Source organism: Protopterus annectens, chromosome 5.part0, assembly GCF_019279795.1.
Source record: "Protopterus annectens isolate FY-2018-M chromosome 5.part0, PAN1.0, whole genome shotgun sequence".
Lineage (NCBI taxonomy): Eukaryota > Metazoa > Chordata > Ceratodontiformes > Protopteridae > Protopterus > Protopterus annectens.
In genome coordinates this window covers 554,492,178-554,508,844 of record NC_056735.1, presented here as the reverse complement: position 1 = coordinate 554,508,844, position 16,667 = coordinate 554,492,178, and the positions used below count along the sequence as shown (strand labels likewise).

At 35.8% G+C, this 16,667-nt stretch overlaps 1 protein-coding gene across 1 annotated transcript in view; it reads right to left on the bottom strand.

Annotated features, from left to right (window-relative positions):
• The window catches only part of LOC122802699 (PI-PLC X domain-containing protein 2-like), a 1,085,285-nt gene that overhangs the window by 986 nt on the left and 1,067,632 nt on the right, over nucleotides 1-16,667 (bottom strand). Inside the window, exon 4 of the mRNA XM_044072444.1 lies at nucleotides 1-25. This exon is cut by the window's left edge and continues 986 nt beyond it. Coding sequence (XP_043928379.1) covers nucleotides 1-25 — 25 coding nt within the window. The remainder of the gene's footprint in view (nucleotides 26-16,667) is intronic.

Genomic DNA, 16,667 nt, shown 5'->3' with positions numbered 1-16,667 from the left:
CCATTCCATAATTACTGGAAGGCTTCTGAAATAAAAAAAGAGAAGTAACAACAGCATAGTTTTTTTTCTCACACAGAATTCTATTCAATCTTAACATAGCTTTTAAATGAATAATTAAAATGAACAATACTTCTCATGGAAATTTAGATTTTTGAGAGTGAGACGCAGCCCTAAAATCTGCAATACATTCTGACAACATGCTTGGTCAATTGTATAGCATTATCAGACAGAGTCATGGCTTGCAGAGGTTATGGACATCCAGAGTAGAGTATAGGTGCAAGGCAAGGACAGTCTTTCATACAGACATCTGTAAATAACACAGCTGATTCATGGATCTTAAACATTACTGCAACAATCTTAACTGTTAACAGATTCTCAGAAGCATTTTATTTATGATCTTGATTTAAACACCTTCTAAGAACATGGACATCTTTTAGAAACACATAGTGATGGAGTCCATCCATTCGTCTATAGTGAAGCTAAAGATTTGCAGGGGATTGTAATTCTTAATATTATGAGCTGCTTATTCTAGTTCTTGGAATAAAACTGTTGAAGTGAGAAAACCTGACAAAAAGCCCACTGCTTACTCCGCCTCATTATCACAGTTATCTTAGTAAATAAACGTGTGTTATTTGTATTTCTATTTCAGACTGGAAATCATTTTAAAGAAATGCTAAGAAATACTTTACTTTGTGCAGCAGCTGATAAATGTAATATTTTGCACTTGTTAAAAGTTACTTTATAGTATTGTTATTATTTTATACAAATAGTGGAGAGGACCGTGTGAGGGAGAATTATATTTGAGTAATTATTCTTGCAATCTACAGATTATAAATTCCTTGAATCATTGCTGCTTTATACCTACATTGTTGGGCTTGACCTGAAAAATGTCTGTGTACACATTTTCTCTAAAAAAGACAGCAATCACAATTGGAAGCAGATCAACAATTTCACTATTATCAGGGACACAGATTTTAACTAAAAAAAGAACATTAAATTGCAGAGTCACTACTAGAAGTTATTCAGGCTGCTGAGCTCTGGGAGCAGTGAGTTTAGCTATGGAGTCTGTCATTTATTGTAATATGCTACTCCTTGGTTGAGCTTCTCACTAATATAGTGATGGGACATGTAGTTTAATTAAAGCTGGTGTTAGCATGCCTGCAGTGATAAAAACATGCAGTCTTTAGTGCAATGAGCTGTTGAACTGCAACTGGGCTTGTCATTTTATCAAGTTTAGAAAGAGCTACTGCCAGTATTAAGCCCGAACATAGCCACTTTTCCACTGGTGCTACACCTTTTTGATTCAAAGAGATCCTGCAGCACTAGGTTTATGCAGGCTGTAGTCCTCATAATGGGCTGTCCCCAAAGCTTATCATAATGTAAATGTGGCATTCCAGGGGAGCAGTATATGATAATGAGACATGTAAGGTATTTACACAGTGATTCACAGACATAAACATGGCCAACTGTGTTGATTAACATGACCAAGAGACCACGCTCACCCATTACTTTCAATTGAAAATACTGTGTTAGAGGTAAGTGTCAGAGGGTTTAGCAGAGAGGTAGTGGGGGGATTTGAGTGTGTGTGTGTGTGTGTGTGTGTGTGTGTGTGTGTGTGTGTGTGTGTGTCTGGTGTGCATACGAATATCAGAACATGTATGTTTGAGGGGAAGTTGCTATACCTCTAACCTCCACTAGACTAATGAACCAAGCCTGTAATACTGGAGAAGAGGGCATTAGACAGCAAGATCTTTTAAATATTATACTATGGAACTACGAACAAGTAACAAATCCCTGACTGAAGTCAATCCATGTAAGAAGAACTCTGGAGAAGCCCTATTCTCTCACAAGGTTGCAAAAGTATGGAACACCCTCCCCACCTGAACTCAGACTACAAAATCACACAAGCACATTCAAAGTCCTCCTTAGATCACACTTCTTTGCTAACTCTCTCTGTAACTGCAAAGACTCCCCCCCTGAATCCTCACTGCCCTGTAGGCAGACTACCCGCTGAAGCCTCCAACGCATTTAATATACTGTCAACTGCAATGTACTGCTTGTAAATATGGTAAATATCGACCTACTCCTGAGTATCTTATTTACACAGATTGTACTGTTATTGTAGTCATGTAACCTGTTATTGTAGACATGTAACCTGTTATTTTAGAAATGTAACCTGTTATTGTAGGCATGTAACCTGACTGCACAATGTGATTGTTTTTGCATTTAACTGTTTTTTACCTGTATGCTAACTTTCTTGTTATCGATTGTGTGTATTCACACTGTTACTTCCTTGGAGCTTTTCTCCCCAGGACTCCACTGAAAATGGACACCTGTTGTCCAGTTGGACTTATCCTGGTAAAAGAAATGTTAAATAAATAAAAATAAATAAATACTAAGTTGCATAAAAAGTTAATAACATATCATGTTTTGCTGCAGATAGCAGATTTTTAAAAGTATGAAGTACGGAGGGGAAGATCACCAGATACCATGGACAATCTCTAAATATTACTTTAAGTCATGTGCACAAGTTAATGAAACAATGGGTATTGTACAATAAAGCACAGTGTGAAGGATAAGAATTCTAAAACTTGACTGAATGGCATTACTGACTGAATGAGATGATCTGTGAGTTACAAGACACAGGGCAGAGCACTTGAAAGAGGCAATTTCATGGATGTTCTATAAAATAAAGGACAATTTAGAAGTGTGTGTGTGTGTGTGTGTGTGTGTGTGTGTTTGTTTGCACACAATTAAATATTATACTAGGTAACATAAAAAGTTAATAGCATATCATGTTTTGCTGCCTATAGCAGACTTTTAAAAGTAAGAATTATGGAGAGGAAGAATACTAGATACCATGGACAATCTCTAAATATTACTTTAATTCATGTGCACAAGTTAATGGAACAACTGACAGGGCAGAGCACATGAAAGAGGCAAATTCATGGATGTTCTATAAAATAAAGGACAGTTTAGAAGTGTGTGTGTGTGGGTTTTTTGTGTGTGTGTGTGTTTAATTGTTTGCACGTGTTTGGGGAGTGAATGATGTATCTGTGCTATCATGATACATTGGCAATCAGCAGTAATTATCACAATAAAGTGTTTATAAATACTTTATGCAATCGTAGCATGATTCAGAGACATACAAATTAGCCAGTAATGAGTTTTTTTCATCTCTAAATTACAAAATAGTATGAAATGGCCCTTTTACTGCATCAGTTTACTCTCACATCTGAGTTTTTCCTGAATTCTGGCCATGCAATCTTGGGAGTTAAAATATATCAAACGAAAGGAAAAGATCTGTACTGATCCTGGTAAATCTGTCTCAAATATAGGACCAATATGCACATCCAAAATTCAAGCCACAGGACAAAATAGTAGATGAACACAATCAGAGATGCAAGGAGAATAGATCACCCCACTGTAAGAGCAGTAGGCTGTTTTCACTTTTTTGTTTCTTACAAAAATTCCAATTAACTAAAGCCCAGCATTCAGAAACAGTTAAAATTAGTCCTGCACTTTAAAGTCACTAGTAAGTTTTAAATGACGACTGCGGTGGTGGTGATGCGGTAGCATTGTCACCTCACAGTTAGACATTGCCCGTTCGATTCTCAGTTAGAGCGTCTTCTGTGCGGCGACATGCGTGAATGGGCTTTCCTTTGTTGAAGGTTGTGCGTTAGGCCCGGCAAGTCAGCATGTCAAAATCTACTGACAATCATTAGCGGACCGGAGTTCCGCTGTGGCGACCCCTAACCGAGAAAAGCCGAAAGAAACAAACAAACTAAGTTTTAAATGACAAAATACAAAATGAACAGATTTCATCACCAAAGAACTCAGCTTTATTCATGTATGATAAACACCTTCACTAATGGGTCTTCATCTGACCATCTTTTCAAAAAATAGTTTATCTGTGGAAAATATATACTTACACAAACAACAAAGTCATAAATCAAGAATGAAAAACATAAACAAGAGTATGGAGATATCTTATGATAAGATAACCATGAGCAAGCTTCAAAACTAATTAAAATGAGCCTTACGCACTTTGCTACATGTCTAGTTATCTTATAAACATTGGTAGAAAAATGAATTTTCTAGGTTGAGAAACATATATAGCTAATTAGCACATAGTAGGTCAATAGGATAAACAGCAAAAAAACGGTCAAGCCTTATATATATATATATATATATATATATATATATATATATATATGTGTGTGTGTGTGTGTGTGTGTGTGTGTGTGTGTGTGTGTCTGAGTGTATATTTATAAAACCATGTGCTCAAATTGTTATTCAATGATTCTCCAGCCAACTATACAAATAGATAGTGTCCACAGAATCCAAAATCAGAATACTAAAAAATATATCAAGAAGGTAAATACTAAGATAAACAGCCTCTAACTCAGAGATCACAATAAATAAGCAAAAATGATAAAAATAAATAAATAAAAATAACAATAATAAATAAATAAAAATAAATAAGGCAAATTAGACAGAATACCAAGCCATTCCCAGAGCCGTAGTTAGAGTGCAAATGAAAATCAAAACTGAAGCACGCAATCATAAATCTAGTAGAAACATGCAAAACATAAATAAATATATAAATAAATAAAAACAAAAATAAACATAAGGCTAAATAATAAAAATAAACACAAATCAATGTCAGAATGCATACCACAGGCGAAATCTAAAACAACACAGAACCCTACATACCACAAAAATAAATAAATAAAAAATAACCAGTAGTTAAACTAGAAAAGTCAGATAAAACCTCTCTTAGGAGAAAATCAGAAACTATGTAGAACCATAACACAGGTGCAAACTGAAGATAAGAAAATAATCTGAACTTAATAGTAATAAACAGTAGTCAATAAACATACCAAAAATTAAAAAAAAATTATTATACCTGAGTCAGACTCCAAGAGGCGGAAAAAAAAAGAAAAAAATGAAGCAAAATGCTCTTCTTTAAATGAGATTGACACCTAGGTGTCATCAAAAAGAAAGTGAAACTGTTTAACTATCCAGAAGATCCAAGGTTAAAAACCAAAGGACAAAAGCAGAATCAAAAGAAAAGTCAGAATGGGAGTATGTGTTTGTGAGTGTGTGTGCTGTTAAGGCAGGTACAGTAAACATAAAAGAAGTCTGCAACAGTTATCTGGACATGAGCCCTAAATCATAAATAACTGAAAACAATAACAAGGTTTATGAATTAATAAGAACATTAAGTTACAGGGTATAAAAGCACTTTCACCAAAAGGGCTTTGTCAGGTCAAATAAAATAAAAAAATACTGAACCCCCAAAATGTGTGAAATAATAGAAAACTAAAAATAGAAATAAAAGTCAAAAATAAACATTAAAATAATAAATAAAACCAAAAATTAAAACCAGTGACAATAACAGATAGGATTAGCAGTATATAATCAGTGATATAAATTAATTAAATATCAAAATAAAAAAAAAATTAAAAAATTAAACCAATACATAGAAAAATAATCGAATAAACAGAAATAATAATAAATATAAAGCTAAAACTAAAACTAGAAAAGATAAAAGAAAATTAGAAACAATAATAAAAATGCAAATAAATATAACAATAAACATATAAAAATAAAACCAAATGTATCAATATATATGAGTGTAGGTGTGCATGTTTGTGTGTGTGGTTAAGACATAAAACTAAACTAAAAACAAAAATAAGAATAAAAATCCACTTAAATCTATGTCAGTCTAACTAATGCCTGTTACGAAATATGCAACTGAGGAATTAGAATATATTGTCAGGATGAAGTCTGAAAACAGTAAAATAACCATGAAATGTCCAAACTATGAGTGAAAAGTGCTTAATATAATTTTACAAGTAACAACAAAATATTAATAAAACATTTTGTGATCCAGTTTCTTTAGCCTTTAGAATGTCCTTCACAGAACAATTGGCATTGAGACCATGGTGATTGCAAGTATTCAGATGAGTTTGTCATTCAAGTTCCTTCTTTTCCAGAACTGCTCTGCAGTTCCCCTCTAACAGACCCGTCTTACCAATGCACAAAATATGAAACAAAAAAGGGTGCCTTGGCATTCAATACTATACTTTAGAAGATAATACTTGCATAAACATAAATAGTATCTAATCTCAGAGTTGTGTAGGACTATCACTCTTTTTTATCTTAGAAATATTGTTCCACATTAAAAACAAAGCATTTAAAGCACACCGCCTTGTACATAACCTTCTCGGTGTTACATTTCTCAGATACTTTGCTGCTATATGTCTTCTCCAAGCTAGCTCAAATGAAAAAAATATCTTTGTATCTTTGTAGCTCATAAATTAACAAAATGAACAGAAAGGAGGGCACATATAAAGGAACCAAGAATCTCACTGTGGTCTTGTTCCTGCTTTTTATAAAAACAAAAGAAAGGCCAGGATGGAGAATTACACACATCAGTTACCAGACAGAATAGACCAAATGGTACAATACATTTTTTTGATGTCATGGTTATCTTTGCAGGAAGTTAGGGTCATTCTTCTTTTCATCGTTTGGGTTGGTCAGTGTAAAGATACAGAAACCCACATAATAATATTCTCTGGGATTTATATTGGGAAATATCTTCCCTTAATTTGAGGTGTTCAATAGATTCAAGCATGTGTCTAATCGTAACATTTTTTATACCCCTTCAGGAGAAAGTATCTGTGAGGGCCATGCAGGTTCTTAAGGAAATACCTGTTTCTTTAAATACCTGAGCTATCCTCATTCTCAGTAAAATGTGCCTGTTGGTCACTTGTGAGTGATACTGCTAGCATGAAAAAGTAAGTTATTCAGGGTAGGTTTGTGATCCAGTCATGGTGAGGTTCTTGTGACTACAGATGCTTATACATGGTGAGGTTAAGAAAACTACCTTTTTAGAAAACATAATAGGTGGAAAAATTACAAAAAAAAAACAAAACAAAAAAAAAAAAGAAGTTGACTATTAGATGTGAAGTAAAAAAATCCTTTAGAGCAGCCTTGGACCCTTTTCATGCAAAAAAATATCATCAATAAATTTGAAATAGCACATTATGAAGCACTGGAAGTGTGAGTTATGCACTGTTTCTCTTCCATTTAGCTAAAGCAATGTCAGCAAGACAACAGGCCACAGCTGCTCCCACAGCAATTGCACAATTTTAGTTGTCAATGTTACCATTAAAACCTGAAATATCATTACTCATTACCAAATGAAGTGAGAGCACATATATAGTCTTCACTGTGCAATACCTTAAACCTTCTGTAGTAGAGGCCCAAGGACATCCCAGAGTTTCAGCTACATGGCTTCTGAATGCTCATGTCTTTTTACTCTTTTTAAGTTTTATGAATACATTCATGTCAATAAAACCAAACCCTGCTAGCTGTAGACATGCCATGTTAAACAATCAACTTATGCTATACTGATAAGGACAAAAAAGTCTGAAACATGTCATGTCTAGAGCTAAGGTGGTTTGGCTTTAATGGTCTGAATATACTGATAGAAACATAAAAAGAAAAAAAAAAAAAAAAACAAGTGCATTTAGAAACCATTAGCTGAAAAACTGAAATGTCCTTAAGGGGTCATTTGCATATGTACCCATTGTCCTCCACTACAGGTGGTTAAATGTATTGTATTACACAGTGAAGGCTTTAGCTTGGCTGAATCTTTCTTTCAGTTTTTACTGAATGGTTTGTCTATGTAACCTTGTTTACCCTTTGCTTGCACGTATGCACACATATATGTGTATATGTATATGCTTGTGTTTATACATACATATGTGTGTGTGTGTTTAGATGTACTTATATATATATATATATATATATATATATATATATATATATATATAGTCGAATTTCTTACTTTGAAAGCAGATGCTTTTTAGTGTATTCTGCATTATGTCAAACTTATTTTAACAACGTATGCAGAATATACTAAAACTCTACCATCTGCATTTCTGTTTAAATATGTGTGTGTGTGTGTGTGTGTGTGTGTGTGTGTGTGCACCCTTTTTTTTTTTTGATGGGTTCCTTTTAGATTTTTTGTTTAGATATATTGGGATACTGAATCAGTGAAATTTTCTCCCTAAATATATGTTTTCTCCTAAAATCAATACTAAGAATAAATACAAATTACACTGAATGAGTGTTCTGCCTTAAAATGCTAAATTACACAACATTTCTGAATATTCATACCAGCTAAACTCTTGAAATTACTTCTGTTTTCTTCAGTAAAATGAAAAATCAGTATCCCCCTCTGTTATAAAAAAGAAGAATCAGATATTTTACGGCTATAAATATGTCTGAAATGCAAAATGAAAAGTATTTCAGTTTAAACTAATATGTCAATTGCTTCATTTCAAATATTCTGTTAAAACTATCAAAATGCTATTTTGGTCATAGAATTTGAGTGCAAGATAGAAATCTAGCTGAAGCAACATGTAGTATAGTAAAATGTTATAAATACGTGGGATGTCAGAATGACTTAAATGCATAACAAATATTCATCTAAACAGGTTATCTGAAAGTGACCCTTGACTCCTGACTGTCAGGAAAAATATCTGAAATACAACAGCCTTAGTGCCTTGGGAACTTATTACACAGTAAATGTGTTATTCACAGTCAGTTTGTTAATCTGAATTTGCAGTTACCACTTCTATTTTTTAAGTAGGCACTTTAAATTCTAAACGTATTTTAGTTCTGGTACATACCTCATGGTACAGGTTATCATCATTGTCATAAAGTGTTTTTTTTTTTAATTTTTACATAGGGTCATGGTCTTGCATCAGCTGTCACTTATCTCTAATCAGAGTTACTCTCTTACCTTCACAGACAGTCAAGCACACTTGCCTCAAGTCTTCTCTCATGCATTCCTCCCATATTTTGTCTGGATGACCTTGTTTCCACTTTGCCTCTTCCAGTCTCTTGCAAATCTGTTTAGCAAATTGTCTTCTTCTTTCCTACACATGTAGCCAAACCACCATAATGTACTCTCCATGACCCTGTCTGTAAGTGGGGCTATACTGGCTCCTGCTCTGATGTCATAATTTCTTTTTTGTCTCCATATTGTGAATCCTACTACACATCTTAGACATTTTGTCTCCATTATGCCAACCTTCCTCGGCTGCTCTGTCTTCACTGCCTGGGTTTCTGTGTTAGACCTTACTTTTCATCTTCTTTGGCATTCCTCTGTCAAAGATTACCCCACACACTTTGTGTCATGTGATGTCAGAAGCTCTGAATGAAACTTACACCTCCTTATACAGATGTCCCTTCTCTTCACAACACCTTCCAGATATATGAAGATGTAACCTGTTCCACTGTTTTCATTTCTATCTGAAGTTTTAACTTGTTCTGATTTCCTCTATTTTTTGCCATGCCCACTGTCTTATCTGTACTCACTTTCATCCCATTGTTTGTTCTCAGTTTCATCCCATGAACCTTCAGTTTTGAATTCCAGTCATAGGATTTAAAAATTATAGTACAGAGTTTCAAAGTCATTAATCTATTTTGAAATTTCCTGCCTGATAGCCCTTGTAGGTTTCTGTGAATTTCTCTGGTTCCCATTTAAAGAATCTAGATTTTGCATATACAGTAAATGGGGTATTATGCTTGGATCTCAAACCATCTTATTCTGTGTTTGAGACACGGATACCTAGAAATTCACTCTCAAGAGTGAGTTTCTTGGCACCCATGTCATTAATACATAATAAAGGGTTACGAGTTGTGAGCCCTAATAATAATTCCATGTAGTATATAAAACATTATCTGCTCCATGTGCTACCAGCTACAGGAAAAAAAGTGTAGGAATGCAAACATTTTACCAGCTTTCAAAGCCTTTGAAAGGCAGAAAAGTGTCCCATTGAACTTTTTAGTTCTGGCAGAGAGAAGTTCTGATATATTTTAAGAGCTGTTTAATCTTCTGTACTTGTTTGTCCCTCTTGTAAGATCTTATCTCATAACATTTAGAGCTGCTTAACAAAAGCTTGTTAAAATCTTTCTAACATCAGAAAGTTGCTTAACAAGCTTGTCATTTTCCTTGATATTGGTTCATAATCATTGCAATGCATGCTATATATAGCACATAACATCTAGCATAATAAGATTTAAAAGGAAATTATACTTTGAGATGTGTGCATGAGTAATTAATTTAGAAAGTGAAACCTGGCAAAACTTAACTATATGAACACCAGCTGGAAAGCATAAATTCCTGGTAAACATTGTTAAACTAAACATTACTCTTTACAACATACAGACTCCTGTTATTTTATGTCATTTTTTTGTCTTCAATTTCTTTGCCACCATTGTACTGTATAAAAATATAATTTACAAAAGTGAAAGCTATGAGCTTATCATAATGATAGATTTGTAGGTCTAGGTCCATCCTCTGCTAGGACCTGAGGCCAGCAGAACTTGGTCAGCTTAGCACCTAACCCTTCCCTAAGCTACCAATCTTCTCCCTTTTACCCACAATCCTGTCTATGGAAGAACTTTCCTTCAGTTCTAATTTAGCCCAAGGAAAGCAAAAAGATGACAACAAACAGAACAAAACATGGAAAGGGCTGAAAAAAACCCTTGTAAATAAAGTGAAATCATAGACCAAAAAGTTAGAAGAATGGAAGGAGAGTGGAAGACAGGAAGTGTGGGGTCACAGAGAAACATGGACCTAGCCCTACTCCTCTATCATTATGGTAAGAACATAACTTGCATTTGTGGTGGGACTGGTGCATCTTCCTCCACATAAAGGACAAAGTGTCAATTAAGACTGCTGGGTAATAAGTAGCAAACATTGTCACAAGGTAATATGTCCAATAGAGACCTGAGGAAGAGCCACCTGACCATTGAATATGTTACAAGCAGAGGAAGATTAAATTCATAAAAAAGCAACAGGAAACTGATTGATAGCTCTGGGACCAAGATTAATATACAAATTCTTGTAAATTATTTTCTATTAGCCCTGTTGCTCCTATTATCTTTGGAACTGTTTGAGTCTCTTTATTCTACATTGCAGTTATTTTTGTTTGCAGATCCTGGTATTTTATGACTTTGTGTGTAAGGTGTTCTAATACAGGGTGTAGCTAGTGCAGTGACTAATTCTATGTTTGACCTTTTTTGGACAACTATATCTGGTTTTCTTTCATCTATTTTCTAAACTGTTGATATTGGGTGATCCTATGTGATCGAAACTTCATCATGGCCAATAACTCTCTCTCTTTCATGTTTTCAATGCTTTTCGTCAACAGTCCTGTCACGTTATCATGCCTTTCACTATACAGACTTTCAACCATAAGTGTACCACAACCAGCAATGTGATGTGTGTTTCCATAGCCTGTACTTGTCTACAACTTTCTCAATAGACTTTATAAACCATTATGTAAGTACCCCCCTATTTTGGGCTGCTATTATTAGCCTTTCATCTTTTGGTTTAAATTCACATCTCCTTAACCATTTTTATTTTTATTTATTTATTTTATATTTGTTGACTGGGATAGTCCGACTGGATACATGTCCATTTTCAGTGGAGGCCTGGGGAGAAAAGCTCCAAACTTACAAACAGATAAGGACAGGCAATTTACAGTATATGCACAGACATATTGTATTAACATACAAGTTACAATCTCGCATTTAAAGACTATAAAGAATACAGTTTATATTCAGAAATATATACAAATATGTTACAGTTTCTCTTATCAAACTTATAGGTGCAGCTATATACAGAGTATCAGCAGAGATGTTACAGTTTCTCTTTTCAAACCTTTTAGTGTAAGAGGTAAGTCACTGTGAATAAAAAATTGCAGGGATATGGAAGTAGATTAGGCTTTAGTCAGGATTAGAGCAAGGACATAACCAGTGAGTTTTAAAATAGTGGGTTAGATTTTTTTTTAACTGATTAAGGGACGGTTTCAGAGTAAGGTCAGATGTAAGTGAATTTCAGGTTTTGCCTACTGAATTTGCAAACAAAGATCCTCCAGATAGGTTGTTAGCTTTGAGAGAATGAACCAAAAGTTTTGTAGTGGAATGAGGTGGCCAAGTGTTTTAGTAGGGATGGATAATGTTTTTAAGGGAGGGCATTTTTTCTGGATGGTTAATAACCTTGAATGCTACAGTAAGTTGATTATATTGAATTAGCCTGGGGAGTTCTAGCCATCCTAAGAGGTTTAGGTTTTGACAATGGTGTGTCATGTGAGGAGTTCCTGTGGCAAACCTGGCAATTTGTTGCAGCTAGAGAGTTTGCTGAGATCAGTTTTGTTCAAGGTAGTGAGTATTGGTGAGGCACAGAGTAGCGTTGAAAGCAGATTGGTACGGGCAATGGCAGTCCTAGCTAGAGGGGTGAGAAAAGGTTTGTTTTTGTATAGGGACCCAAGTTTTTTTATTAATGGTTTTAATAGTTTGGTTTACGTGAATATCATATTTGAGGTTGTTGTCTATTATAACACCCAGGAGTTTGGTATACATATCTGGTGAAATTATGGTCCCATTGTTACATGTTATAGTAAACGAAGGTTGAGAGTATTTGCGAGTAGGGAAGAAGAGCAATAGCTTTGTTTTATTGGGGTTTAATATCAGCTGTAGATTAGAGATCCAGCTTTCCACTGTATTAAAGGTTTTCTGGGTTAAACTAAGGAGATCTGTAGGAGTAGAGGCTAAGCAAATCAGGGTGGAGTCATCGGCATATTGTATGCAGGTTGCTTCTGGGATTACAGTGTGGTGGTCATTGATAAAGAGGGAGAAAAGAAGGGGACCTAATATGGAGCCTTCAGGGACAGCAAGTGTAATGTGGAGAAGGGTGGAGATTTTGTCCTGCGAAAGGACAGCCTGCTGTCTTCCACTATGATAAGATTGAAACCACTGTATGGCATGGTTGTTTACGGATATTTTCTTTAGGGTAAGTAAGAGTAGCTGGTGGTTAACCATATTGAAGGCCTTGGAAAGATTGAGGAACAGGGCAGAAGATAGTTTGTTGTTGTTACGGTTGGAATTTATGACATTAGAAAAGGAGAGGAGGGCTGTGGTGGTACTGTGATGTGCTCTAAATCCACACTGGAATTTGGCCAGAAGATTATGCTGAATAAGGCAGTGTAAGAGTTGTTTACACATACACTTTTCCATAATTGTAGCCAGAGGGGAAAGGATAGCTATTGGTCTATAGTTTGACAGCTCAATGGAGCTGCCTCCTTTGTGGAGTGGTATGAAATGTGATATATTCCAGATAGAGGGTATAGAGGCTTCAGTTATAGTTCTGTTTATCAAAATAGAGACAGGGAATGCTATAACATCAGCAGGTTTTTGCAGGTAGTCTGCAGGGAGGAGGTCAGCTGAAAGTGTGGTTGGTTTGAGTTTTTTAATCAGGGCTCTAATGAGTCAGAACTTTTTGGAAGTTGAAGGAGAGAATGTCACTGGGTTTAGGGGTTTCAGCATTAAGGCAAGTGGGTTTAAGTTTGCTACCAAGGGCCTGGATGATTTCTGTAAAGAAACTGTTGAAGATGTTGGCAATGGACTCTGGCAATATTTGGGTTGGGGCTGAGGGGGTTGGAGTTGTGGATTGCCCTGGGTGGAGGAGTTTGTTAATACCAGCCCAGAACTTCTGTGGCTTGTTGTGGTGTTTCTGCAGTAGATGGCAGAAATAGTTTTTTTTTGTCTAGTAATATGGATTTTTGTATCATTCCTATATTGTCAAAATTTGAGTTGATCTTGCAGGAATTTAGGGGAGTGCCAGGTGTTCCAGGCATTATTTCTTTGGATAATCTTTAGTCTGGTTTCTTTAGTGAGCCAGGGGCAATTTTTGTTTTAATTCTTATACAGCGTGCAGCTGCATGGTGGTCAAGGATGGCCAGGAATGTGTTATTAAAGTGTGTTACTGCCTCATCTAGTGGTAGTTGTTTTAGAATTGACCAATTGCATAATTTTAGTTCTTCTAAGAATTTATTAAGGTTGAAGTTTTTATTTCTTATTGTTTTATAGGTGGGTAGATGTGGACATTCAATTTTATGCCTAATAGTATACATTAAGAAATGATCACTTAGATTTTCAGGGAGAGTAGCTGATTTGTACATGTGGTGGGGGCTATTAATTAGCAACCAGTCTAGGATACTTTCTTTATTGTTAGGCTTGCTGATCCTAGTAGGGGAGGTTATAGTTTGTGTAAAATCATGGAGGTTTACGTGGGTGGTTGGGGTCTCTGCAGTGCAGGTATTCCAGCCTATACTGAGGTCCCCTAGAACAATGGTCTCTTGGGTATAGGCATTGGATAGTCAGTAGAGGATGTCTTCTAGGGTCCCTGAGTTATGACCTGGGGGAATATAGACACATACTATGTTTATGCATTTGTTTTTATTTATTTGTAGTTTGGAAATCATAATTTCTGCTTTGTTAAATATAGGTGGTAGAAGGTTGTCTAGAGTAACATTTAGGGTGGTTTTATAGAGAACAACCACTCCCCCTTTCCTTTTAGTACAATCTAGCCTGAGTATATTATACCCTGGATGCAGAATTAGATTATCTGGTGCAGTTCGTTTTAACCATGTTTCAGTCAGACAAAGTATGTCAGGGAGTAGGTTGTCAGGAGGGCATGGACCTTATTGTTGATGCTTCTTAATGTTTAAGTGGCAGGTCAATAGTGAGTTGGGGGGGGGGTCTATTTAGGCTTTGTCTTATGTTTGAACTGTTATGATTAGAGTTAGTGTTGTCTAAGGATGGTGACCCAGGGTTGGGGTGGATATCCCCATCAATAGTAAGGGTGTGGGGCAAAGTAGCTATTAACTTTAGACATTTATTTATCAGATTTTGGTAGTATTTAGTTTTGGTGTTAACATATCTGGGTATAACAGGGTGGGTGTTAGCAGGGGTAAAGAAGATGGCATCAATGGACATGAATGAGTGGATAGAAAGGTTTGAGAGGATTTGGGTCGTAGTAAGGTGTTTAGGATGGATGAATCCTATATGGGATTGTTTTTCATAGATGATGAGAGAATAAAGGGTGATTAGTAAAGGTAGGGTGTAAAGTAGAGGTGGTATTTTAGAAGACTTAGTATTAGAGACATAATGGGGGGAGTATACTCCTGGTAGGTAGGCAACCTAGGTGTAATAGTAGGTGGGGAGATAGTGGAAGGGGAGGGTCATAAATGAATTCCTGTTAATGGTTGGTGAAGGAAGGGAGGGGGTGTGGCTGAGGGGGTTATAAATATAGAGGTACTGGGGGAGGGTGGGAATAGGGGGCAGGGAGGGGTGGTAAGCGAGCCTGGGGGGTGATCAGAGTGGGACTTAAACAAACCAGAGGAATCCTCAAAGCCTGTGATTAAAGTAAGAGGCTTTTCCTTGCTCTTTTACTTATTTTAAATTTTAAATTCTAATCTATGTTCTGTTTTAAACACATACAGCAACTGCAACAGTACGATTTGGTGGAACTTGCTTTTTTTTTGCTTTTTTACTTGCTTTAAATTCTAATCTACGTTCTGTGTTTAAACACCGCACCTTTAACAGTACAATTTGGTGGAACTTTTTAGCATTAGTAGCCTTATTTAAGGGTTAGGAAGTTTGGTGCTTTTGACCCAGTACGGCTGAATTAAACAGTTTAAGCAGAAAGACTTTAGAAAAAATAGTAACCTTAGTTAATTTTGTTATCGAGGGTAGACCAGTGTGGTGGGCAGCCACTGTGGTGCAGTGGTTAGCGTTGCCACCTCACAGCAAGATGTTCTTTAGTTCAATACTCAGCTGGGGAGCCTTCTGTGCGGAGTCTGCATGTCCTCCCTGTGGTCGCATGGGTTTCCTCCAGGTGCTCTGGTTTCCTTCCGCATCCCAAAGACATGCTGTAGGTGGATTAGATACTCTAAATTGTCCCTAGGCATAAGTGTGTACATGTGTGTGCCTTCTGTGGAAGGTAGGGCGCCGGACTGGCAACTCAACACCGTAAAAACTTCACTGCCAATCATGAGCAGACAGATGATCCACTGTGATGACCCCTAAGCCGAAATAAGAAAAAGAAGAAGGGTAGACCAGTGTGGCTATCCATTTTTTTTTTAAATGCCCAACTGGATACAGTCCTTCTAACTGTGCAAGCCTTTCAGGGTGGGAGGTGTAAGAAGAGATAATACCTAATAATAGATATTTAGTGTTAGCTCATCACAAGAAATAGAACTATAGCAAAACATAATTAAACAGTGTTTCATGCCATATATATATATATATATATATGTATATATATATATATATATATATATGTATATATATATATAACACAGTGACTGACAGAAAAAGCATAATCCTTACATTAATAGTACAATGCACTGCCCTAAGAAACAGTTTCAAGTATTTGGTAGCTAAACAGAACAAGTAAGCAAAATATAGCATGTATAAAAAGAAATACTAATCAGGGTCACACTATTCTGCATACAACATCTTGTAACTTTAGCATGAAAATAAAGTTCAATGGTAGTAGTGTTTGGGAAGTAGGCTGTTTGTATAGAGTCTAGGATTTAAGAATTAGACTAAATACTGCAATAGAGTTATACTGATCCACAAACAATCACTTGAGTTTAGCAGCAACAAGAAAGCACAAAATCAGTTGCCCGATGCGTTCGTCAGCCTCATGTATTAATGGACATTTAAACATTGAGAGTCAGCATTAGCTTTCACATATTATTAAATCTACAGTTGTTTTAATCAGAGTAAGT